Consider the following 26,743-nt stretch of genomic DNA (forward strand, 5'->3'; position numbering starts at 1 on the left):
CCTCTATTATTTTTAGAACAAAACAAAAATGCTATAAAATGAGAAACAAAGCCATGATTCTTCCTATTCCAGGAATGTTACCACATGTAGCCTGGGAGAAGGCTCCTAAATGGCCCTTAAAAGAAGCTTACGGCAGTGGACCGTGATGGCTGTAATAACAAATAAGGAAAGTCCAGCAACAGGAAAACAGCTGCGCTACTTGAAAGGGGGCTGTAGCGAACAAGGAACTCAGAAATGGAACAATCGGACTAAAAATCAAAACTTTTAAAATTTATTCGTTAAATTTAGACATTTTCCACTTAGATTCCTGAAATGAAAATCCAGTCCAATTTCTCAGGCACTAAAGCGTGCCGTTCTAGCTTACGGGTTACATCACGTACAGAAAGAACACGGTGCTTGGGAGGCAGGGGGCCTGGTTTCTGTTTCTAACAATATCCCCCCGAGACACTGGTCAGGTTGGTTAACCCGGGCACTTTGGATGCCAAACGGCCCAGGAATGGGAGCGATTCTGGCTCTGAAGTCTGCACCACCCTTGAGTCTTCCCTCTGCTTCAGGGGAGAGTCAAACTTTTCTACCCTCCATCCTGAAATCACAGACAAGAGTTCACAAGTTTTTCCACTTTTCATCATACATTTCACATGCACCCATTATTTATTAAGTATTCTATTAACTTGTCCTGTCAAGTCGAAGGTTCATGGTTTGTGAAGCAAGGATGAAATGTGGATGCCGGTTATCTACTTCTGATGCCAACCCAACATGCAATGCTTGATGCTTTAAGTTAACTGTAAACAGGGAGGGGTTAATAGAGGCAGTTCACAGATAATGCAGGGATCATTTTATCTGCCACTTCCCCAAATCTTTCAAGTGATTTATTCAGAAAGCAGCAGGAGAGAGAGAAAGGACAGTCTATCAGAAGTCAGGAGGCCCAGCTCCGCCACTGGTGACCGCAGTCCTTCACGGGGACAACAATCCCCTTTTAATTAGGTGGTACAGGAGGAAGAGCTCACCACTGTCCTGGAAAACAGGAGTTAAACCTGGGTTTTCCTGCCTACTAAATGGAGCCCAATTGTCAAGACTTTGGATTTAGTATAACTTTCCTATTCTACCTGCTTTCAGAAGGAAATGTGGGGAGAAAAAAAAAAGTCACTGAACCATTTTTATATTAATCTGCTATGCAAAAATAAAAAAATAATTTTAAAAATAATAAAATTATCATTAGCAGTAGCTGGCCCTCTTAAGTATTAACTACATGCCAAGCACAAAGCTACATATTTTCCAAGTGTCAATTCAATCAAAATTGACATTAGTCCCCAGGGAGGGGCTATCTTACAGATGAGAAAACTGAGGTTTAGTGAGGTGCAACAGCTCTCCCAAAATTTCGTAGAGGAAAGTGAACCACCCAGAATTCAAACCCAGATCTGGGGTTTCTGAAGCCTGTGTTCTTAAACCAACACCACCATCTTCCCATGGAGGAGAAACCCTGCCACCCTCAGCTCCCACCTCTTTCCACCTCTCCCCACCTCCTAATTCTCTTGCCTAGATCTCTGTAAGTACAGCTACATAATGCTGTGCGTTCCTGTATCCACGCCACCCACAGAGCATGGCCTGAATGGAGGCCCACCTAGCCCTGCAGATTAAGCCACACAGTCCAAGGACAGCATTCTGAGAGTTCATCACTGGGTCAATGACAACCAGTAATAATAAACAGTACTTCCTCTGCCATTCCTTGTGTGTTTTTCCATCATGTGGACCTCACAGAAAGGAGGGTGATTGGCAAGGAAGGAGCTGGATATCCTTGGCTGTACTGGTTACATGCTATCAGCATAACATAGGCAGAAAGTGGAAAATCTAGAGCATAAAGAAGACTTGAATATGCACGAATGACGGGAAGTTCTCTGGAGCAAAGACCAGTGCAATGAGACATCAGACTGTTAATCCAGTACCATGTCCAGCCCACCGCTTCACCAGACACGACGGTACCTTCAGGGATGTTTTAACAGCCGGTAACAATTCCCTGAAGAGAAGGATCCTGGGGAAGCAGCCAGAGGCCTCACTTAGACTCTGAGGCCGCCTTGGGTTGTGTGCTTAATGGTAACTATCAGAACAACTTTCTTGTTAAAAACAAAAGAGAATGGAATGTGTTCCACTGAAGATAACTTACAAACGTTCCAAAGGGCAAGCATTACCTCCGTCTCCCTTTCCAGGGAATACGGAAAACGATGACACCAAGCATATCTTGGAAGCCCACACACGCCTCTGCCTCCTAAAATCCTGGCCACGGCATGAGTACCTACTGTCCTCGAAAATGAGGGCAAAAGAGGCCTCCCAAATGTTTCTAAATACGGGCTCGCTCTAAATCCAAGATCCTTCGTGGGGCTGCGTGAGGACCTCCTGGTCCATGCGGGGTCGTCTTCTTCAAATCCTACTGCAGAGAAACAGTAAGAATCAACACGCTCCTTTTTGTGATCTCTGTGGAAACCACACAGCCCTGGAGGTGTGTGGGGAGAGAACCTTGGACTGATGATGCTCAGTTTTGGTCAAGTGTCTTTTACCAAATACAGGAAGTCTTAAAGTTACAAGGACCCAGTGAAGTCAACTTACAATGATGTCCTGTCTGGTTTTGAAAGTGCTGATGTAATGGCTGTAGTGGCTGTCGTCCATCTGCCGCAGGATGGCAATCATGCAGGCGACAAAACTCCCCTGGAAAGAGACACAGAACACACGTCCAAGCTCCTCAGATCACCGACAAAAGAAGATGTAGGTGAATGTGCTGTGGTCTCCCCCATCCAATAACCCACGCAGGGACCCCTCCACGCTGCAAACACACTGCATTCTAAAGGTCCAAAGGCACGTGCTTGGCTGTTTGTGCTTAAAACAAGCTCCTTCCAGGTCTGAGTTAAGGAACGTGGAGGGCTTCATCCATCCTGTTAACAGCTGTGATCTGCGAAATCCTACAGGTCAGGGGATACGGACTCTTAAGGTCTCAGCCACATTACTAGTTAAGCTAGAACAACTTGTAGACATTGAGTTTCACGCTGAGACAGAGGCGTAGCAGAGAAGTCCGCAGAGAAATGTCTGAAATATTTAGAGCTTTTAAAGAAATCTGAGCTTAGAGGAAAGCAAAGAGGAAACAGAGAGGTAATCACACTAAGAGTGGAGGAGCAGAGAAGAGGGCAGGAATGGAGAGCTCCCTACTGGAAATTTCAGTGTCATTTCTCCAGCTCCAGAATGCCCAGCATCACTGGTATGAAGACAGGGACCTGGTCTGAAGAAAGGGGTTGGATAGTTGGATGATTACCATCATTTCTATTTCTGAGGTCAGGAATTACATATTCAACCTGCTTTCCCCTAGTCCAACCATATCTGAATCACAGATTTAGACCTAGTATCTTCCTGTATTCATACAGTTATGAAAACAACACACATTTCAATGAATTTGGCACAAAGGAGATGAAAACACAGCTGCTCTTGGGGTGGAGAGAATAACTTCCTAATTGCGAAAGCAGTGAAAAGACTATCCACATACACCTCTCTGAATGAATGTCTGAATTAGCCTCTTTCGTTTAGAAAAGTTTATTCTTCTAATTATAGAGTAATGTAAACTTATTGCACTAAGGCTTGATATCTATTGCCAAACCAGCGTATAGCTTGCATCACCATCAGCACCTAACACTGGCCGTTTCTCCAGGCATTTGCTATTCTGGGCACTGGAGTTTTATTTAATCTCATTCTTGGTTAATTTGCATTCCCTTTGTTCTGAATGATACATTCTGTCCATGTTTATTATCCATATGGCCATTTGTGTTTTTTTAATTTTGCTTTTTGCTTATATTCTTTACCCATTTTTAAAATTAAAATATCTGTTTTTAGTGGTTTGTAATAGCTCTTTGTATATTAAGGCTATTAGCCATTTTACAACGTTTATAGTTTGGTGCTTGACATTTATTTTACATATATTTATCACATACTGGGGTTTAAATTTTTTACTTAGTACAATCTAGTTTTTTCTTTTATAGTAGCCTTTCAATTTAAAAAAAATCAGGAATCTCTTTTCTCTTACAAATAGGTATGTACTTTTTTTTTTGGTATGTGTTTCTAGCTGCTTATGGTTTAATTTTTTTTTTTACCTTGAACTCTTGATTCCATCTGAAAATTTTGTGGGTACAGCATGAAATAAAATGTCAGACAAAATTTTTCCACATTGTTCATATATTTTCCAAATCACATTTATTAAATACCTTCAACTTTCCCTACTGAAAGGTACCAAAATTTTCATATAATCTAAAGTCTCTTTTTAAAGTCTCTTCATTTCGTTCTACTGATACATATCCTCCATTCACGAGTCTAACACTATGTTAATTAGAGTAACATTCATTGTAATGTTTTAAAATCTGATAGGCAAGCCCTCCATTTTGACTTCTGTTTAGCTATTCATTTATGTGTATTTTTTAATTTCTTTTTGCTCTCCCACTTTTGTGAGTAAATTATATGGAATTTTTTTTTTTTACAATCTCTAAATAGGTACGGCTGTTATACAGAAAAGCCACTGAATATTATTTGTTTGAGACTGGTTAGTTTAATACACTGCTCATTAGTTTTATTAAAATTCCAATTAACTCTCTTGGACTTCTCAGATATGGTAGTCATCTCAGGTAAAAATAATGACAATTATGATCATTATTATTTTTTTTCATATCTATATGCACTGTATTTTTGTTTGTCTTACTACATGGGCTAGAATTTATAGAAAAATGCTAAACAGTGTTGAGATTTGACGTCTTGACTCTCCTTTTTACGACCATCATATAATGTGTTACCTGGTAACTGTATGTCCAGAACATCTCCTATTCTTAATTTGAAATAGATGTTATATCTTTCAAATATATTTTGGCATCCAAGGTGAGAGCCTTTTTCCTTTTATTAAACTGATACATTTTATTACTGGATCCTCTAATATTTAATTATTCTTGAATATCAAGAAAAATTTACTAAATTTATATTCATAAAATGTAAAAAGTATATTATTACTTTATACACATATGGCATAATTTCTCTTTGGGACTGTCTGTCCCTTGTCCCTCTGTATGTCTGCCCCTTGCTTTTCCCCTTCTTGTGCTTCTCTTTCTCTAGCATGCTCACTTGACTCCAGGCACCTCAGCCATGTCCTCTCCCTTCCTCTTATTTTAACAGAAATGTGACGGAGATGCTGCCAGTTTTACATTCAAACATTCAAACCCTAACCCTTCTCTTGGAACATACTGAGCCAAGGTTCCTGAGTTAGCTTAAACAAGGGAGAGAAAGGATGATTTCACTACGAAAAGAAGCTGAATGGGTACATTTAAATTAAGATAGTGTACTGTCACCTGTAAACCAATATGTCATTTCCTAAACAACAGAGTTACCAATCTGCCTTTCTCTATAAAAATTCTTAAATCCATGGCAGAAATGGCCTGGCAAAAGCAATTAATGGTACACTGAGTGTCTATACCTTGAATACAAGGTCTGAATCCTCTTGTAACGTGTTCTGGATCACCCTGAGTTGTAATCTAGCAGAGAGACACCCCCTTACTTGCAGTCATTTCTCTGTGTTCTTCTTTGGGTCTGCTCTCTCACTCATGTGTGAATCTTCTAAGACACACCTTAGGGTTTCTAACTCTGGCTCCTGCCTCTGCCTGGAAGGCCCTTCCCCATACATCCACGTGGCCCTCTCCTTCGCTTCGTCAAGTCTTTGTCCAAATTTTACCTTCTCAGGAAAGCCATTCTTAACCACCTTACTTAAATTTATAACTCTTCTACCCTGACCCCGCTTACCCCACTCATGTTTTCTCCGCAGCACTCATCTCCTAATACCATGCAGTTCATTTTTTGTTATTGTTATTGCTAGAACATAGGCTTTTTCAAGGTAGTGACTTTTTTCTGTCCTTCTTTGTTTCCTGATTTATCTCCAGGGTCCAGAACAGTGCCTGACTCACTGCAGTTTCTCAATACATACTTTTGAATAAATGAATGGTTTTTACTTACTATAGCAATTTGGGATAGTTCTGAGTCTTCTAATTAAAATCTAATCATAGCTTTTAGTAATCCCAAGTGAAAGACACTTCATTTTAACATGATACAACTTGGCCTTTCGACAGTTACCTCTGGGCTCAATCACACTTTTTATCTGACATTTCCCAGACACAGTGGGTGGAGAGCAAGAGGCCAGGGCAACACTGGCGTTCCTAAAAGCGCGCAAACCCCAAGTTCTTTCAATGTTTTTTTCTTTGCATCAAAAAGGCTGGATGGTAACAGGGCACTGATCTAAGAGCACACCAAATATCAGGGGAAACGTGATGCGAGGGGAAAAACTGGATTTAGCAGAACTCCTCTCACGGTGACTATGGAGCATAACCTGCTGAGCTGCCGAGGGCCGGGCACAGCCACACGTGCAGAGCTCTCCATCCAGACCGGCTGCCTGGGGCCGAGGCCACCTCGGTCCCCTGGTGCTTGTGCAACCTAGGGCAGGCTTCTGCACATTTCCACATTTGAAAAATGGAGGCTGGTGGGAGCTTTCAATGAGACAGAAGATGCTTAAAAGGGTTTCGGGCACACACACAGGAGTGCGCTAACAGTGACCACCATGGTTTTCATCACGTGGCCGGACGTACTGATGTGTTTACTGTTACCATTCTAACGAAGGTGGATCAGACAGCACGCACACTCTGAGAATCACAGCCCAACTGCTTGAGGTAACAGAGGAAATGCTGAGTGTGGTCAGCTAAACCTCGAATTTTCTACTCCCAAAGGCTCATATTTTCATTAAATAAAATGTTAAACATTTAAAGAGCGTGAGGTGGAGTGGGTCTCGAGTTCTCAGTCCGCCTAGGGCGCTCATATATCTCAGCGGGTCTCTGCTTTTATGTATTTTAAGGGTCATTTGTTTCACCTTTCAAATAAGCAAGGCTCCTTAAGAAAGGGTCCTTAACCCTCCCTCATTTTGCATCATTTTCCCACAAGGGAAAATCAGCGTCAGATTTCCGCTCGCAGTAGTGACCAGGGGTCATGTATCCGGGGAGGCTGTGAAGTTCTGGACTCCCCTCATTTCTCAAGGGAGCTATGCACCCCAGCACACAGTGCAGACTAGGAACTGGAGGTGGGCGGTGGCGAGGCCTACGTGAGTCTGGTCTCAAGATGCTGGGCCCTGAAGCCTCCCAGTAGGCAGGCGCGATGGGGCACTGGGACGCAGCAGTGGCAGCGTGGCCCCTGAGCAACACTCACGATGTGGGGAGACTGTCGGCTCATCCCGATCACGGTCCGGTTGATCCTCCGCAGCAGCCGTTCCATTATCCGCTGTATGTGCGCGTCCGTGGGGCCCTGGGGGGGGGGGACACAGGAATGCACCCCACGTCTTCAGACTCAGCTTCACCTTTCTTAAGGAAACCTTGGACTGAGGAGTTGCACCTTTAACTCTTATTCTGGTTCTTCCCCACAAAGCAACTGCTTGTCCAAAGGGGGAAATGCTTTCATAGCATGACATATAATGTTATCAAGGAATCTGTTGAAAATAATTGGTCCTAACATTTAAAAGAGGAACGTGCAGATGTGGGGAAGGAATGCATCCCTGATGACCCAGATCATCTGGTCTCCCTGAGAGCTCACCGTGGCCACCGACTGGACAAACAGTTTTAGGGGGCTCCCCGTTAGCACGAGGTACCCAGTCCTGACGCTGAGTAGGTCGCCCTGGACAACTAGGTACATGTGTGGGAATGAAAGGCAAAAATATAAAGTTCTTGCCACCTTCTGGGTAGATGGAAAGAAACCAAGAAATTCAAGTCAAGGAGATTGTTATGGACCAAACGTTTGTGTTCAAAATTCCTACGTTGAAGCTCTGACACCAAATGGGACGGTACTTGGAGATGGGGCTTTAGGAGGCAGTCAGGGCGTGAAGACAAGGCCTGGACTGATGAGTTAGTGTCCTTATAAGAAGAGACACCAGAGAACACAGAGGAGGCAAGGCCATGTAAGGACACCGTGGAGCCCTGCCTAGACCAGAGTGTCCACCCCCTTTTTTTCAATCTATAGGGCTCGAAGCTCCATTTTACCATTTTAATTACTGAGTTCGAAGAGTTACTTTTAAAAAATACTGTCATTGTGACATGTTTGGTCACATATACTTATTTGCTGCAAAGCACCTGGTTAGAAATCAAATTCCAATCACAAAATTCCTTGGGAAAATTGATTCCACTTGACAGTGTGGTTTCTAGGAACACATGTAAGCCAAGAAGAAAAAAGGGAGGGGGAGTGACTTCTAATGAATAAATAGCAAATAAATCGCACAAATAATACAGAGGGGCTGCAGGAGCTCAGGGAAGGGGAGAGGCGGGGGGAGGTAGAGAAAGCAGGGGTGTCCTGTCCTTCCACCGCTGAGGCGGGGACCAGCAGGGCTGCCGACCTGCCTGTGTGACAAACAGCAGGAGGTGAGCCAGGCTGGGGCCAAGCTGGGGCGGATCCCGGACGGGGGGCTAAGGACTTAGCTACAGGAAAAAGGCCAGTGCTCTCCAGAGCCTTCAGCAGAACTGAATCTAAAGATACTGGCCAGAGAAAGGGCTCAGGCAAAACCAGGGGAGGTTTCCGGGCTCTGTGGGAACATGGGTGCCAAGTGGCCGTCATGGGGGCTGGCAACTCCAGTCTGTCTTCAACTGAACCCAGACTCGGGGGCAGGCTCTGACAGGCCTGGGAGCTGTGCAATCTCTAGAACACGGCAAATCCAGGCAGTGGGGCCCCAGGTTCTTAGAGGGGGAGGAGATGAGATAAAATTAACAAACCAACCAACCAACCCACCCACAAAAATAACACATCATTTCCACTAGGCTCCAGAAGGAAGAATCAGTGTCACAGAGAGTAAAAAACTGAGACCCTCTCAGAAGTTCAGAAGATCTACAAGAGTACTGTCAGGTGCCAAAGGTAGAAGAGGACAGAGGTTTCTATGAAACAAGTCCAAACAGGGCTCTGGTTCTGAAAAGTCTCATTGCGGTTTTTAGTGATGGGCAAACTGGAAACACTAGCCGGGAGCAGCCCCAGCCGCAGGTGGACCTCCCAGGACCCAGATCCGCAAGGCGGGCTCGAGCCAGGAGAAGCCCCTCTAACCACCTCTGAAGCGGGGGCAGCCGGCCCCAGTGCCCCGGGACCACGCTGCCCGGGGTCTCTCCCATCCGCGGCCGTGGGACCAGCGTATGCCGTGCTCTGCAGCAGCGACACCGCGACTCACCACATCCTTCCTGTCCAGCACTTCCAGGATGCAGCTCAGAAGCTGCGAGCTGGCCTCGTGGTCAGGCCTGCTGGATTTGTCGTCTAACTGGCCGCTGAGCTGGTCTGTCAGCAGTGGCAACAGCACGTCTCTGCACTCTGGGGGAGAAAACGCGGCCAGCTCACCCCCCGAACGGCCTGGCTTCTTCCTGCTGCCCTCCCTCTGCCTGTTCCCGCAGCCCCCCCCAGGGGCTCCCCCGGCCACCGAGGAGCATGTGGGTTCAGGCCAGGAACCTCAGCCCTGCACCCTGATCTTAAAAACAAACAAACAAAAAACTCCAAAAATTACACCTATCACAGGTATGTGCAGCCAAAGGTCGAAAGTATTTAACAATTCCTTTAGCTTTAAAAAAAAAATGCAAACTTGATCTTTGCAAGCTAAGTCATATGAAACTAATAAACTAAGGAAGTTAAATTGCTGTAGTTTTTTTGAAATTTTCCACCTAAGGGAGAAAAGCTACTCTAAAATTCCTATAAATCCTGAGCTTTATCAGCACATCGCAGTGTGTTTCACACCCTGTTCCAGTCTTCGCAGGCACGAGGGCTTCATAAAGTAAGTCACCGCCTTTCTGCTCTGTCTTCCTCCCGGCATCTTCACGAATATAAAACATTATTCCAATGAGTCTGGGTATTCTGGGCACTAACAGAAATGACTGTTTCAGAATGGTGACAGTACTTCCTCTACTGGAAACATCCAGTGCAGGCTTGCTCTTCTGCTCTGACACCTCATCTTTATTTTAATCTTCAGGTATGCCTTCTGCATCCTCAGAGGCAGAGATGATCGCAGCACATTAAGAGATGTGCTAACATTAGGTTTTCTACTTAAGAGCACCCACGAGCTTTCTGCACTGCCTCCATCCGTGTCCTTGTGCCAGCTGAAACGCACAGGATCAGAAAACACCAGCACCGAAAGAGGCTGCTGGTTTGGTCTAGTTCAAGTCCGTCCTTCCATGGAGACAGGAGCTGAGACTTAGAGAAAAATCTCTCATTTGTCTAAAGTTACGTAACTAGCCAAGGGCAAGGTCAGGAGGGTTCTCCCACCAACCACCCACACAGCCTTTCCTATTTCTGGGGAGTCCTGCTGGTCCTCAGACCCGCCAGCCACTACATGCAGCATGAGTCATCCTCCAGGATCCCCAGAACTGGTGGTGGCTTCAAAGGAAGCTCCCGCAGCTGCCCCACCCAAGCGAGCCTGGGGTTGACTAGGGAAAGACCAGGTACTGGACCTCCTTCCCCATGCCAACTTTGGGACAGGAACAGAGACTTACACTTGGTGGCTACGCGCTTGACTCTAGTTACAAAATGAAAAGTATTTTATCAGGGTCGAGTTTTCTCCCCTCCATTCCTCCCTCCCCTCCCAGCGGTAGGCTGGTAATCCGGCTCCCCGACCAGACCCCGCAAAAACCTGATTCATAGCGATTGCCAGTTTCTGTGGTGTAAGGATTTCCACCATGAGCAATTTTCAGCTACTAATGTGACTTGACCATGACGGAGTCGAGGAGAGAGGCGCACAGCAGATCTGCTGACCCAGCACCAGTGGCGCTGCGCACACCGCTGCCCCACTGCATGTCTGCATTGCTGCCCCGCTGTATCCCTGTCTCTATCCCCCAGCCCCTATTTTTGAGGTTATGCAATAAGAATAAGTCAAAAGAGATGCATTTGTTTAAAAGGACCATCTTTCCTGCTTGCCTGTTACTCTCCAGGGTTCCTATTTTGAGGACAAAGTTCTCTAATGAATGAAAACACTTGATTCTTTGAATTAAAGATTAAAGAACACAGATTTTGCTATTTGAGGAACTATGGGCAATACTGAACTGATTTTGCCTTCTCCTTAAAACTGGCTTTCCAGGAGGTCCTTAAGTACCAATAAATAACTGGCAAGGACATTACTGACATTAGAAAAAAATGGGAGCACTGGCTGAAAAAGATGCAAGACTGGAATTTCCGCAGTGTTTGGTGGAGACTCACCCGACTGCCGAAAAAGACTGCTCTCTACTATCTTGGTCATGCAGTTCAGTTTCTGGCGAACTAACTGGTTGTCAGGGATGCTCTGAATGAACTTGCAGAAGAGCATGCTGGAAGAGAAACCCCGGGGGTTAGTGTTTTCATGCTGCCCAGTCGAAGGCAGCATTGCATGCCTCCCCTCTGCTCTGAAGTTGATTTGGGCGTCGAGAGGTTTACCTGGAGTTTGCTCCCCAACGACCTGAAAGTCTGTCTAGGGAAGGGGAGGGAAGGGGAAGGAAGAAGGAGAAGGGAAGGGAAGGGAGGGGAAGGGGAAGGGAGGGGAAGGGGAAGGCTGTGTTCCCTGCTCACTCCAGGGCTCAGCCTGGCAGCAGAGTGGGCTTAAGTTGCTACAGTACAGTCAGTTCCATCACTGCTTTGCAGACCCTGCTCTCACACTCAATTTCTGCACAATCCTTTTCCAGCTCACTCCACCCTGTGTCAATCACCATCTGACTTTGCATTCCTGGGGTACTTAGGTACAGGGCTGGAAGCACATCATTATGCACATTTTTCTGTAGGTAATTGTACGTCTGTGTGTTTTGTTTCCCTGGAGACAGTGCAGACCTCTCTCAGGGGCCGGCTTTGTGTCTTTGACATCTTTCCCCAGAACTGAGTACAAACATGTAAGCGGTCACCACGTGTAAGAACCACAGCACAGGCTGCAGCCCGAGCCCAGCAGGGGAGCCGCTTCTCTGTTCAAGTCAGGAAACAAGGGTTTGGAGCTCTTTACCTGAGCTCAACAGGATCGAACACAAGTTTGACATCATTTATTATGCTCGGAAGGTACTTCAGGGCTGCCCCCTGTAAGAAAAACACCAAAGGCAAGCTCAGGGAAGAATCCACTGCTCGATCCCAAAGAAACGAAAGATGCTGGGATCTTAAACAGTAAACTGGACACAGACGCTCTCGCGATGAAGAAGAAAGCTAATACTGCTAAACACGATCCCCCAAGATCATTTCCCTGAAAAGTCAGGAGTCAAGGCTTTCTGTCTTTACTACGAACAATCACTGTCCATTTGGAATTCATTTTTCTATCCAAGGAGGTAATTGAAAACTTGACATTTCCCTCACAAAGTTGCCATCGTGAGCAAAAAAATAAAGTTCAGATTTGAGCCTTTAGGGATAACAGATTTACACTTCAAAAAACTGATGATGATGAAGATGATGGTGACTCTGGGCAGCTGGGAAGAATGGGAGACTTAAGGATAAAACCTGTTCCCTGAAGCATCATGAGTATCGCTTGGCTGAATTCACAGGGGCCACAAAAGCATCCAAGGGACGTCTGAAAGGGTAGCTTGTCTTTGGCAAATCGACATTTGCAAATATAAATGCACATAAAAGTTTAAACGCAAGGATTTCCTTTCTATAAGTCATTCTAACATTAACAAGCTTTCTGGGAACTAACTTTCATTTTTTTTTTATCTCCCACCATGGCCAGTTCTCCGTTGTCCCAGAACAGCCTCCCCACCAGCATAGGAGCTACCCAAGCTGACCTTGATCTTGACAGCTTCCTCCAGGGGCCTGTCCATCAGCGTATTGAAAGCGATAAATAACTGGCGGATTGAATTACTAAATTCATCTCCATCTTCGCTTTGGCCATAAAATCTTAACAGGAAAAGGAGAAAAGCAGTCAGATTTTCCATCTTTAAAAAAAAAAATTTCAAATAGATTTGTTGCTGAAACGATGCTGGAGGCCCACGACCACCACTTCACGCTGCGCACGGAGGAGTCCCAGGAGGCTCTAAGGTGGCTCGGGGGGAGCCCGGTGGCTAGGACGCTGTCACCACCTGGGCAAAAGGAAGGGAGTGATTCATAAGTAAAGTCCTACAACAGAGCGCTCCCACTGGCCCCCAGAAGCCATCTGAAGGCCAGCCCTGGGGATGTCCTCCAGCCCCGTGGCGAGTGGGAGGTTCTGACACAGAAGAGGGGACAATAGGAAGCTGCTTTGCTTCAAGTAGCAGGTGAGCCCCACCCTCCTCAGCTCATTAGCAGAATGTCCAATCAGCAGGGGCCCCCTCCCCAGCTAACCTGCCTGACACCCCACTCTGGCCACACCTTCCCCTCCCAGCCTCCCTCATTCTCTTCTAATCATTCCGTCTAATCACTCTGGCACTGGAACCATTCTGCCTCCTCTGATCCAGCCCTGATCACTTGAGCTTAAGTTTCCGACAATGGGTAGAGAAACTCCTCAAACCAGGAATGACCTGAACCCAACCCAGTCTGCAAGCCCAGTTAGTGTCACGGTATCCACTGAGCTGGCCGCACTGGTGCTGACCCCCCGGGACACAGGCCACCGTGGTCTTCACTGGTTCCTGCTTGTTTGATTCAAGTGCTCTGCTTGCCTTGAAGACCTGCCCCTCAGCTGGAAAGCTGGTTCTTTCTCAGAAGCAGAAATCAGGTCTTTGTCCCATTTCTCAGAAACACAAAAGTCCCCAAATAGTAATTTAAATGCACTTACACTGGTGGCAACCTTACCACCAATTGGTCAGAAGTAATGATGGTTTGAACTTAGAACTTTATACACACATTCAAATGCATACATACAGGCATGTACATATTTATATTAGGCTCCTCTTTTCACCTACACCTTATGTGGTACTCAGGGACTCTGAGCTCCTCTGAGATGATGATTCAATCAGAGTTACAGGTAATTCTCAACTCAAGCACCCTGCAGAACCATAAAAGAACTTCATTCCCAATTCTGTCCACAAAGTGCATCAAAATTAACATACCCCAAACAGAACTCACTTGATCTCTTGTTCATCTTTAAATCGTCCAAGTCTCGGCAAGCAGCACCCCAAGCCTAGAAGTTACCTTCCCTTTCTCTCGTTCCCCCACCAAATCTAACAGCAAGTCCTATGACCTCTTCCCCCTGCATCAGTCCACTCTGCACCTCAGTGGAGACAGAGTCACTGCATCTCACATTTGAACTATAACAGCCTATTAAGTGATCACCCAGGTTTCACTCTTAACCCCTGATAACTCATTTTCCACCCAAAAGATGAGATGATCACGTAAGCTGTAAGCCAGACAGCATTGCTTCTCTAACTGAAGTCCTTCAGTGGCTTCCCATTACACCCGGATTGAAACCCGGACTCCGTACTATGGCCTAGAAGGGCCCCCATCACGCGCCATGGCCTCCCAGGCTCTGTCCTCCCATTCCTGGTCACCATGCCTCCAGCAACACCAGCTTCTCTTAATTCCTCCCAAATGCACTCAGTGCCCCTACAGGACCCTTGCCTTAGCAATTTCTCCTCCCCGTATTTCTCTTCCGAGACCTTCAGAGGCCACGTCCTTGTCTTTCAGTCTCTACTTCAGGGCCAGCTCCCAGAGAGGTCTCTCCCACCGTCTCCCCTGGTCACTGTCACATCAGCGCCTCCCCTCCCAGCCCTCATCCATCTGAAATGGTCCTATGGGTTTCTTTCTTTATCATCTGCCTCCTTGGCCTCGATGTAACCCACAAGCACCGTCAGAGCAGGAACCTGCTCTCATTGGCGGCTAGGTTCCCAGCACCCAGAGCCCTACCAGGTACCCTATGTCTGTGACTTTAAAAAAAAAAAAAGGACTAGTGTGACACTGAGGGATTAAGATCAAGGTTCTTGATGTTCTACTGTGTCTATCAAATCCAAGCAATCGGAGAAATGCAGATTGCCAGACTCTCTTTCCCAGATCAAGCTCTTCTAGTGAACTTCATGGGTTAATTAACCTGGCTCTTCCCTTGTTACCATGTAACCTGACGCTGAAAATAGTGGCCCAGATGCAATGCAACATTACGAAGCGTCAAAGAGCTAGTGAATCATTAATGGAAAATATTGTAAAATGTCATCAATTAAGGTTTTGTTTATGTTTTTATGAGGATTTTTATTGCTGGACATCAGGGCTTGCTATACAAACTTCTAGGTTAAGAGAATGTTAGGACACCCTAACTGAATATGCAGAAATTCAACATACTACAAAATATGAGGAACTCACTACAGGAGACCATTTGAAGAGGAGAGACTACAGACACTGCATATGAACTGTGCTGGGCGAACACTGCTTGTTTCTACTAGGGAAGGAGTTGTTGTTCAACCAGCTCAAATGTTAAGTCATTAAGCATGTTGAAAACCTATAACAATGTACAAATTCATTGTAGAAACTTAAAAAAATGCAGGAAGAATAAAGTGAAAACCTACGTAAAACTCTTACTTACAGTTTTACTCCTATTAAAATTTTAGCATCTTATCTACCAGCTTCCAGACCTATAGCATCGTATCACACTGATGTCTTCGAAGACCTGGTTTTATTATTTAAGAACCTATCACGGTTATCTTGCCTCATTAACATACCCCACAACTGAAAGGGCTGAATATACACATTTTAACTTTCACCTCTGTTCATACCTAATTGATTTTTTTCCATTAGATAAATTTTCAGACAGGGAATTACTGGACAAATGTGGTATTTTCTTTTGCTTTGTGTGTGTGTTTGCTTTTAACTCATAGTGCCGACTTCTGTCTTTAAGAATTTATATTCTTATCAGCTTTAAAACACAGGGCCACTTTTTGCCCGACCTCAGCAAAGGATAAAGATTTTTCACCTTTATCGAACGTATAAGTAAAGATGGTGTGCGTGCACTGCACTTTAATAGTATAAATACATCTTTGTTTTAAAATTTATCTGACCATCTGAATTTTTCTTTTGTACATTATGCTTTTGTTTTCTACTGTTTATGGATATTTATCATGGGATTAATTAGAGCCTTTAAACAGTAAATCTATTGACCTCTGATCTATACTATATGTGGCAAGCTTTTTTCCCATGTTAATTAAGTGCCTTTAATTTTGTTTATGGTTTTTAAGTATACAAAGTTAAAAAAACACACATGTTCAAATCACAGGCTGGAAACCCTCTGACCTAAAGTTTTACTTCCATTAACATTTTAGCATGTTATCTATTCAGTTTCTAACCCTACCTTAGAAATATATTTGAACGATTTGGAAATTCAACCATTACTGAAGGGTAGAGATGGCACTGGGGTTGTGGGCATTCCCAGAAAGATTATTTACTCATTCTTGATTTCTGCTGTTTTTGATAGAGCTGTTATTCTAGGAATCCAAACTGGGAACTATCATATCTCTAGGGCTTGGCCTCAGCAAGTCCCTAAGCAGGGTATCAGCAAAGAAACACACGTCTCAGGCAACATCTCCCCCTAAACACCTGCCACTCTTCCACCTATTACCAACAACAGCTCATGATCCCGGATTGTACACCCAATATCATCACCAAGCCCCCTGCGGTATTAAATACAATCTTGCCACAGACACCTGACTTCTGAAAATCACTGTCACCAACAAGGGCTTTCAGTAGGTTGCACCGAAGCTCCAGCAACCCTAAGTTCTGCTGTTATGACTGCCCGAGAAATTCTACTGATCCAAAAGGACTCTGCATGGACCTTCTCTGATGGCTTCACAGTCCACCTTCATCTTCAACTTCATTTTCAATTTCAGCCCTGAAGTTCTGAAATTTGGCAGATTCACACCCCAAAAGCTGATGGGGCCGAACATGACAATGAGGATTTAGGAGAACTACGTGAAGAGAGGATGGAGGGTATCGACACTTCATGAGTCACCATTACCTCAAGTAGAGCACTCTAGACTGGATGATGAACCTAAACAAGTACTTTAAGGCTTTCAAAGCAGCGAAAAGCAGTTCCGTCTTGCTGGAGTCTTCTGCATTTGCCACGTAAAAGTTCAGTACCTTGGAGAGTTTCCTTAAAAGGATGAGAAAGGAAAATGTCAATGGGGCCAAGTGCTACTTGGAGGGTTAGGGTACCCTATATAGAAGAGAACATGGCCTCCTGGGGAAGCAGAAGTCACAACCACAGTAACTGTGTCTTCTAGAACATGCCCTGAACAAGGAAATTAACTCCTTTGCAGTTTAGTTTCCTCACTGCTGTCTAAGTTTAGAGCTTCCCTTCTGTTTAGAAATGGAGGATGGGGGGAGGGTATAGCTCAAATGGTAGAGCGCATGCTTAGTATGCATGAGGTCCTGGGTTCAATCCCCAGTACCTCCTCTAAAAATAAATGAATAAACTTAATTACCCCCTCAAAAGAAACTTAATAAAAAAAAAACACACACACACACAGAAGAACTTAGAAATAGAGGATGGTTTCTTCCCCTTTGCAGGATTTTTTAAAAGGATCACGAAATGAAAGTTGAAAGGACTCGTACCATGAGCATGTTTTAATCTCTTACGTGTCAGACAGGCATCTTCAGATGTTCCTGAAAGGAAGGGATTGTCTCCCTAACGCAGTCATCTTCAAAGAAGCCTAATTCCGTCCAACCTGCCCAAACTTTTTGGGGCCCATAAACTGGAGCCAGATGGACACTTCACTGAGTGTGGGAATAAGAGGATCCCATGGTTATGAGCATCTGAACAAATAAAACTGCTCTGGGATTTTATTTGTTTGTTTTTTTGTTGGGGAGGGGAGGTCATTACGTTTATCTATTTTTTTACTGTGAGAGAGGCACTGGGGATTGAACCCAGGACCTCACGCATGCTAAGCACACCCTCCACCACTGACCTATACCCTACCATCCGCTCTGGGATTTGAGGTTGCTCTTTGTGCCCTTCCGGAGGCTTTGGACTGGGCACTGTCTTAATCTTGGGCTAATTCACACTTCTGAAGGCACTGATGTTTTGAATTTTCCTTCTGGGAATCTCTGAGTTCTCCTAGTTTTAAGGAAAACCCAGAGGAGTCATGTAGAAGTGGTCAGTTCTTGCAAATACACCCAGATCACCAGACACACACCACCTGGACTGCTGCACTAGGCTCTGTGGGATAAAGACCCAGTGATAGGGTTTCGTCACTTGTAGCTACCGCTTGCTTGGAAAGTGGGGCTACTGGGGGGAAGAACCCTTTCAATGGAGTGTCTGCCGCTGCCCCCCATCCAGGGGGCATGATATCCATCGTGTTAGGGGTCATGGTGATGACACCTCTTTTATGTCACTTACATCTTATTATATTTCTGGACTTCCCTGCAAATAAAACCAAGAACTTTCTCGTTTGGTTCAGACACGGACAGAAGGGCTGGATGATCTGACCTGACAGGCCAGGTCAGCAGCCAGCCTGATAGATCAGCCGGCAGCAACTGGCACGAACTGGCACAAGCCACCGTCAGAAAGATCTCTGCCCGTGTCAGCTACATTCCTGTCACTGTCACGTTGCTCTGCACAAAGGAGGGGGTGACAGGCCACATCTAACACCGTGGTGAGCTGATCGCTCCAGGGAGAGGCTCAGTGTGTTGAACATTAGGTGCTTTCTTTAGTCAGGGGCTCATGAACCAAAGACAGAAAGAAGGCTATACCATGGAAAGGGAGAGACCACTCTTTCTTATGTGAAAAGAAAGGAAGGAAGGAAGAAAGAAAGAAAAAAAGAAAGAGAGAGAGAGGAAGAAAGAGAGAAAGAGAGAAAGAGAAAGGAGGGAAGAAGGAAAGGAGGAAGGAAGGAAGGAAGGAAGGAAAGAAAAAGAAAGGAAGAAAGAAAAGAAAGAAAGAAAAAAAGAAAGAGAGAGAGGGGAAGAAAGAGAGAAAGAGAGAAAGAGAAAGGAGGGAAGAAGGAAAGGAGGGAGGAAGGAAAGAAAAAGAAAGAAAGAAAGGAAGAAAGGAAGAAAGAAAGAAAAAGGAAAGAAAAGGAAAGGAAAGGAAAGGAAAGGAAAGGAAAGGAAAGGAAAGGAAAGGAGAAAGAGAAGAGAAGAGAAGAGAAAAGAAAAAAAGAAAAGGACATCTTATATCCTCTAAGTAATCACTGCTACAAAGCACCTGTGGGGCAGGGCTGAGGGCACGAGCCTCAGTTCCATCACATGTGGTCCTGATTAAACCACCATCTGATGCCCTTGTGGCCTCATGCTGATCCCACTGACATCCACCTCCTAAGATCCTGGGTAGCGTCCTCTGCCTTGGCCCTGCTCCTAATGGCTTCAACTCCTCACCTGCAGATGCTCTGGATTCTTAAAGAAGTACACACAGCCTTCTCTCCCCTTTAACTTCCCAGAAGGCAGCGAATGAACACTATCCCTTTTCCAGGGTGAGGACACTGAGATGGTTTCCACCTGCCACCAGGAAGCTCAGAACAAGGTCCTGCGCTTAGAGCCACAGGTGCTCAGCTCCCGTCCCCTCTGGTGTCCCCAGGAGCACACATACCCCACAACCCAACAGCGGGTCCCTCGCGGGCCTCGTACTTACACATAGGCCAGGGTGGCGCTGAAGTGCTTGTAAATGTAGGTCTCCAGGACGGGGTTAAAATGCTGGAACTTGATGTCTCCTATCAGTGAGATAATGAACACCTGCCAAAGGTGGCAGCTATAAATAGCACAGCACCTCCCCAGGCTCTTCCGGCCACGAGCCGGGTCCGAGCGCCCGGGGCCTCCTTTCCTTCCCGCTCACTGTGGCAGCATCCCCACACAATCCTTCCAGAGCTGAAGGCCAGTCTCGGGGCTGCTTTTGAACTGAACGTGAGCAGAGACTCTTAAGGGCCAGGCACTGGGCTAGATGCTCTGAGGGAACCAACCCGGGCCAGCACCCTGGCTGCCGGGGAGAGGGGACAGTACACGAGGGACCAAGTAAGGGACGACGACGGGACGGGAGGGAGGAGGGTGTGGGGAGGGCTCTCCTGTGGGAAAAATAAACATGAACCCCAGGATGCAGCTCATGACATCCCCCCGGGACACGGGCCTCCTCGGTGCAGTGGGCGGGCCCCCAGGAGCTGAACCTCACCAGACCTTCCTCTCAGCTTTCCCCTCCCATGTTCACTCTTATCACCACCAGACACGCCATCTACAAATAACCACTTTGCACCTACTTGTGACAGAAGAGGACAAAAGAAGGGGCCCCCGGGACTTGCACACATGCCCAATGCTGGCCAGCCACCCCGTCCCCCAGGAATCTGACTCCAGACCTTGTCCCAGCAACTCATCACCATCATCTCTCTTGCCTGTAAACCTGACCAGAAGTTTCCGCAGCTGGGGGCCCTTCTCTCTTCATCGTATATCTTCAGCTTCACTATCCTAACCTCTTTTTTTTTTAGATTTTTTTTTTAAGTGGAGGTGCTGGGGATCGAACCCAGGACCTCGGGCATGCTAGGCACATGCCCTACCACTGAGCTATACCCTCCCCCTCAGCCTCTTCTTGAATCTCCCAGTCTCTCCAAGCTGATGAATGACCTAAAGCTGCCATGTACCTTCCCCTCCTTTGCTGCAACGTTCAGGTCAAAGTCTGCACTGAACTTTAACCCCGACCATCAGAAAACGATGTCTAGTTTGGATGTGCTGGCTTTGTCCACTCCACCGCCACCTCTGGCCTTCCCAGAGTCCGACATCCCTTCCCCTCACTGGGGTTTCAGTTCTCGGAATTGGCTGCGTGTTTTAGTACTTTGTGTGGCAAATGTAATTGTCTGCTGGGCCACCTACTGTACAGAAGGACACTTAGGCTCATCTCTGACTTGCAAATCCAGTCTCCCTTGCAGGAACACACCAGTGCACACATACACAACAAGCCACAATTGCCTTCGTGAACGGCATCTCCCGGTTTAGGACGAGACGCTTTTCAAATGAGTTAAAGTGACTCCTGATTTCAAATGTAATAAAACATCTCATTTCCCTAATGAGAAAGAGAAAGTCTATCAAAAAGTCAGATCTAACAGGAAACAAAGACTTAGAGGTCTTGACTGTAAGTCAGCTACTTCTGGGAATTTAGCCTGAAGAAGTCATCAGAGATGATGGAGACAAATATTTACGCGGAACGATTTGCATCGCAATTATTCATAATAGTGAAACATCCCAAACTACACATTTGCGAGCACGAACACCCGTGAAGACGTTTAACTGCTTACCAGTGCATCAAACACAAGGAAGTCATAGGTTTCATTGTCCGACATCTCCATCATTATGTTAAACAGTGCATCTAGCGTATCTTGCAGAAACTGAAGATGAGAAAAACAGAGCGTAGGTTTGGTGCTTTCGGTTCAGCTCCATACTACAGAAATTGAGGGATAGTTAGCTTTCAGTAGAACAAGTTTAAGCATAGCGTTTTCTTAAAAATTGGCACGCTTGCTTCGCCAGGTAGATAACAAGTTTTATGTTTACGGTAATTGGTTTAATTTAAAATACTAAACTAATGATTCGGTGGCTGTGTCTCTAACCATGCATATATAAACATACCTTAACAATCTCTCCTCCGTCCACCTCCATCAACTTCTTTAAGTTGTGTTTAATGTTCTGAGAGTTCGAACGCCAATTTAGCAAGCCTAACAGGTCAACTAGGAAGAACAACCACAAACCATAAACGTGAGACACGGATCAGCAGAGCAACCCACACCGTTTCAGGACACAGCTACAGAGCTCTCTAGAAAAGACCACGGCTCCTAATGGTGGCTAATACCTTATGCAGTCTTTTAATTTACTATCCCCTACCTAAATCAGAGAAAACCCTGTGGTTTTCTTTCCTTCCTCACAGAGGAAAAAAAACCTAACCACTAATGGGCAAGGACAGAAAAGGATGCCTGAATAGAATTCACCTCTCTCAGATAACCACATCACAGACCTACAGATGGAACACTCAACGTTCCACCTTTCATCTAATGCATTGCTTAACATCTCCCTCTCTGCTATGTGTGCTGTGCTGGATTCTGGGGCAGTGGCGCGGACTTACATGCACGCATTAATTCATTTAAACATCACATCCACGCTACAGATTTTACTTTTTCCATTTCTGAGATGAGGAAACTGATACTTTGTGACATTAAATTACTTGCCTTAGGTCTCACAACTGCCAGGGAGTTGGTATGAATGGAATTTAATTATAGATTACTCTGATTCCAAAAAACCATGTCCTTGCTACCCTGTCATACTTGAAGTTTCTTGGAGTTCTTCAAAGAAATAAACAGATGAGCAAATCAGATAGGTTGCTATCTTGAAGGCAGGCAGAGCATTCGATGAATGGTCCTTAGGGTAAGTCTGAGACAAAAACCTTGACATGTTTTTGGATTTAAATTGCAGAATTCTGCGCCTACTGTCTAGCACAGGGAACTATATTCAATATCTTGTAATAACCTACAATGGAAAAGAATCTGAAAAAGAACAGACAGATAACATGTACAACTGAATCACTCAGCTGTACACCTGAAACGCTGTAAATCAACTAGACTTCAATTAAAATTAATAAATAAAATAAAACGCAGGCTCTCGGATCTCTAAGCCACTTACAGCTTTAATGAACGTCTAGATTCTAAAAGCGTAACTGGGAAACAGAGGAGGCATCTGGACTGTCCCTCTTACCATTTTGTTTAGTGCATCACTACTGCTAGCATTTACAAAGCATCACCTAGTAGAAGTGGCAATATACTTTTTAATCAATGGATTTGTATGTATATACAAATATATATACAAATATATATGCAGCATATTGTGTGTGTGTGCGTGTGCGTGTGTATATATAGTTGAAAATGTATTCTGTTCATTAGAAAAGTCAATGTGCTTCACAGTCTGTCTGTTTTATTGGCTTACAACCTGTTTAGTCCCTGGGACGCCTCCAACGCCTAGAAACGTCCCACTGCCAACAGAACAGGGTTCCAACACCACTCACAGAGGGCAGTAAGGCCCCAGCCACGACCCTCCTATCAGCCCCATCGCAGTCAGACAAATCAACTCCATACTCTCCAAACTATGAGAAGCTCCGGAATGGCTCCATGTCTTTGCACGTATCTTCCTATTGTCTGAAATGCCTAGAAAGATCGTAATACTACGTGTTTGGTCAGCTCCTACTTATACTTCAAGACCCATCTCCAACTTTATTTCCTCTGGGAGGACTTGCTCATTCTGTTATCTGCACGCCCTCCTCCTTGTACATATGCATTAGAACAAGTAATTACCATCACACTTGGCATCTCTCGGCTCTTCCCATAGATCTGAGACGCTTACGGGAAGGGATCATACTGCACTCATTCTTCTGGCTCATCCGAGTGCTAGGCACCTGTTAGGTGTTCTACACATGTTTGACCACAGGTTGAATAGACGGCTGGAAACAGAACCAGTTGCTCCAAGGAAGCCGGCAGTGTGCTCAGTACAATGCTTCAATGCATTCATTCATTCATTCATTCAGCACCAGTCCACTAGGCACTGTCCGCTTCCATCTCCCCGTCTCCCATCTCTGCCACAGGTTAGTCAACGGTACCATTACACTTGTTACTTCACGCACTGCTGCCTGAGGAAAAGGATTTCGATACTCCACCAGGGATGGAGAGTCGCTCATCTGATTCAAGTGTCTGCAAAGAACCCACTGATCAGCCTAGAGGTTTACTCCCTGGAGATACTAGCACGCCACACCACTGCTCATGCTAGGAATATATCTGGCACCTGGTGAATCCTCAGGTCTCAGGGGTGTCACAGTGTTACAGAAACAGCCCCGGACTCCCCACGTCTCTGGGATTCACACAGCTCAATGCCTCTAGCTCGAGTGAATTCAGTTTCCTGCCGCACAAGATCCAGCCCGTTGCACGGATGTATCGCACTTTGTTTATCCATGCTACTGTCAGTAAACAGCCAGGTGGGCTGCTCCCAGTTTTCAGCCATCACAAACAACCCTGCTGAGAACATTCTCATACGCCTTCTGGTGTCCAAGTGCAGCGGCTTCTCTGACATACAAAACGAGAGCAGATTAGATTCTAGACTATCAGGAAAGACCACTCCATCCATGCTAGATGCCACCTAAATGTCAGCCACACTGGTCGCAGTTTACATTCCCATCAGAGGCAGGTAAGAATTCATGGTCCTCTGAATGATAATCCCCAAATTTAGGGTAGTGAGTACCTCTCTGGGAGAGGATTAGGGACATTTCAAAAGGAAAAGAATGACAACAAAAAAATCCTAAGTTTTTGGGTTACAAATATCTATTTTTAGACCCAAGTCCATCACTTGTAAGTTTAGGCAAAGTATTCTCGCACTTGAACTCGGCTTTCCGCTCAGCCAGCCGAGGTTAGTAGCAGCGACATGGGTGCCTGCGCGTGCTCGGGTGCAGGCACGGGCCCCACACCTGCAGACCCTCGAACTCCCCTCTCCCTCTCCTGGGACAACAAATCTATTCTCACCCTCCATACGAGCCCAACAACAAAATGATCCCATATAAATCGGTCTGTTCTGGTTTCGAAAAAATTCATAAAATAACGGAGGAGCCACAGGCTCTGTTTGTATCCAAACCCAGGGGCTTTTAACCTTTCGGGACTGAATAGCCCTCCTCAGGCTACTTCCTGCCTTTCGTCACGGTCTCCGTGTGAAAGGAGAAACGCTACCCTCTCGATCAGCAAACACGCTCCTCAGCATCCTGCTTCTCACGACGCGTCGAACTGGTTCTTTATCCTTCCCATCAAATCAGAAGGAAGCAAACACAGGAACAGCCACGCTCATGGTCTATGGCTGGGAATGCCCTGTCTCCTCTGATGTGCATGATGGCGACCCATCTTCGCACGTCTCTGCCCCTTTCCTATCCCCGGCCAGGCTGACAGCAGGCCACTCCACTCTGGTTTTGTTTTTGTTTTGGGGGTGGATAATTAGGTTTCTTCATTTGTTTGTTTGTTTAAATGGAGGGACTGGGGATTGAACCCAGGACCTTTCTACTGCTTGAGCTGTACCCTCCCCTTGGCATCTTTTGCTATCCACGTCACACAGAGCACAATATTCGAGTTCTCTGCTGCCTTCTGAATTTTACAGCCTCTGCTAATGGATGCATTGATAAGTTTTTACCATCAATGGTGTTTAACACAATGGTTTTACCATGGTGTTTAAAAAACACCAACGTGCTTCTCATCCTGGTTGAAAGACGAAGAAGCCCCAGAAAGAGCTTCAGCCATCTGATCAGTTCTACCCAGGACGTCATGTGCAGAGCAGAGAACGGAAGCCAGAGAGCCCAGGATCCCAGCTCAGAAGACACGGCCCCATGTGGTCCAGTCCCCTGAGGCTGACAAAGGAGCCCAGGCAGATCAAACAGAAAACTCATTCTGGTGCCCCGCAGGTCACCACACCTACCGTTCTGCGTGAGCTTCGTGGAGCAGATGAGGGTGGCAATCTGAAAGCTGTCTTTGGTGCTGTCCTTGGCTGGCGTGAAGTTGGCGAGGGTTTTGGATGCTTGCAGCTCCTTTTCTTCCATCTCTACCTTGGTTCCAGGCAGGGTCAGGTAGAATTTGGCATCTTCCATTTTCTTGTTGTCGCCCTGCAAAGGATGCATGTGAGAGACACCCGATGATGGACAAAATCCCTTACATGCAAATGAAACAGCATCTCTCACGGGCACGGTGCCCTTCCGGGAGCATGAGAAACAACTCTTATCTAATTAGGTCCCTTCCAACTCTGAGACGATGTGATACCTTTCCAGAGTTGGAGCCCAGAAACCATCTCAGCACTGAATGAAAACAGAGTAAGTTATGCACTAGAAATCAGTAGCCTTGTCTCCCTTTACATGTAAATAAATACAATAAATATGTAAATAAATAAGGTTGGATTTCATTTTCTTGAACATACAAATGGTCATAATTACTTATTTGGGTCCACTGAGGAGAAACAGCTTGCCATGGCTTCCAACACTATTTACGAGCTAAGGAGAAATTACACATCAGGTATGAAGGGAAATTCACAGCAGGGAGACTCATCTCAAAAAAGCTACCCACTGTGTGGAAAGCCTTCCGAATCCTGCTGGACCAATGAGATCTCCCAGCGTCTACTTTCTAACCTACAATCTCAGGGAAGCAACAGATCTGCAGCAGTTAGAGGGGAAGAATAAGGACCAGACAGTTAGGGAAGGAAAGGAGGTCCCACAGCAGAGAAAGGGGGCCTGGCTCACGCTGATATGAAACCCACATCCTACCACACGCACCACACGCTACCCCAAGCCCAACAGTGCAACTGTCAGTGCCCCACAAAGGGTGGCGCAAAAGCAGAAGGGAAGCCCTGGGCTGCTCATCTCCCCGGAGGACACGCAGGAGATGGAGGCACCATCCCTCAGAAGACTACCTGCTAAATGCAACTTGCTCTTTCCAGAAAGGGGATGGGAGACCAAGCAGCTGGTGTGACCACAGCCCTCCAGGGATCTAGACTTGAAGAGGCAAACCCGTACAGCGCTAGGCAAGTTTCTGATGTTTATATACATCAGTCTGAAAGGAGCTTTCAGAACCAATTTCGGGCAGAGGAAACATCTCCTCAGCAGTTTGCTGAGCCTCGTTTGTTAGTACCACCTTATAAACCACCAGGTCGTGCCTCCCATCCTGCAGAGTGGTGCCATCCGGGTTCATCAGTTTCACGAAGGCCACCCCAAAAGCTCGCTCCGATTTATCTCTGGCTGAAAAGACAGGAACACACGTCTGAGTGGTGCAGAAAGATACCAGGAGGTGATGTCCACGAGAGCTGATCTGACATTTGGCTCTGGGGT

The 26,743-nt window shown here is 45.8% G+C and overlaps 1 protein-coding gene and 1 non-coding gene across 3 annotated transcripts in view; one reads left to right on the forward strand and one right to left on the reverse strand.

Annotated features, from left to right (window-relative positions):
• The window catches only part of DOCK5 (dedicator of cytokinesis 5), a 176,294-nt gene that overhangs the window by 45,059 nt on the left and 104,492 nt on the right, over window positions 1-26,743 (reverse strand). For both annotated transcript variants that reach the window (XM_072952781.1, XM_072952782.1), the window contains 12 exons: window positions 26,550-26,653; window positions 25,348-25,531; window positions 21,490-21,587; window positions 21,162-21,251; window positions 19,517-19,617; window positions 16,907-17,041; window positions 12,783-12,894; window positions 12,020-12,090; window positions 11,254-11,360; window positions 9,248-9,384; window positions 7,258-7,353; window positions 2,602-2,700 (listed from right to left, as the gene is read on the reverse strand). In XM_072952781.1, the coding sequence (XP_072808882.1) occupies window positions 2,602-2,700; window positions 7,258-7,353; window positions 9,248-9,384; window positions 11,254-11,360; window positions 12,020-12,090; window positions 12,783-12,894; window positions 16,907-17,041; window positions 19,517-19,617; window positions 21,162-21,251; window positions 21,490-21,587; window positions 25,348-25,531; window positions 26,550-26,653 (1,334 nt within the window). The remainder of the gene's footprint in view (window positions 1-2,601; window positions 2,701-7,257; window positions 7,354-9,247; window positions 9,385-11,253; window positions 11,361-12,019; window positions 12,091-12,782; window positions 12,895-16,906; window positions 17,042-19,516; window positions 19,618-21,161; window positions 21,252-21,489; window positions 21,588-25,347; window positions 25,532-26,549; window positions 26,654-26,743) is intronic.
• TRNAT-AGU (transfer RNA threonine (anticodon AGU)) lies at window positions 17,271-17,344 on the forward strand. The gene has a single exon. It is a non-coding gene; the product is annotated as a tRNA-Thr (tRNA).

Source organism: Vicugna pacos, chromosome 31 (assembly GCF_048564905.1).
Source record: "Vicugna pacos chromosome 31, VicPac4, whole genome shotgun sequence".
Classification (NCBI taxonomy): domain Eukaryota; kingdom Metazoa; phylum Chordata; class Mammalia; order Artiodactyla; family Camelidae; genus Vicugna; species Vicugna pacos.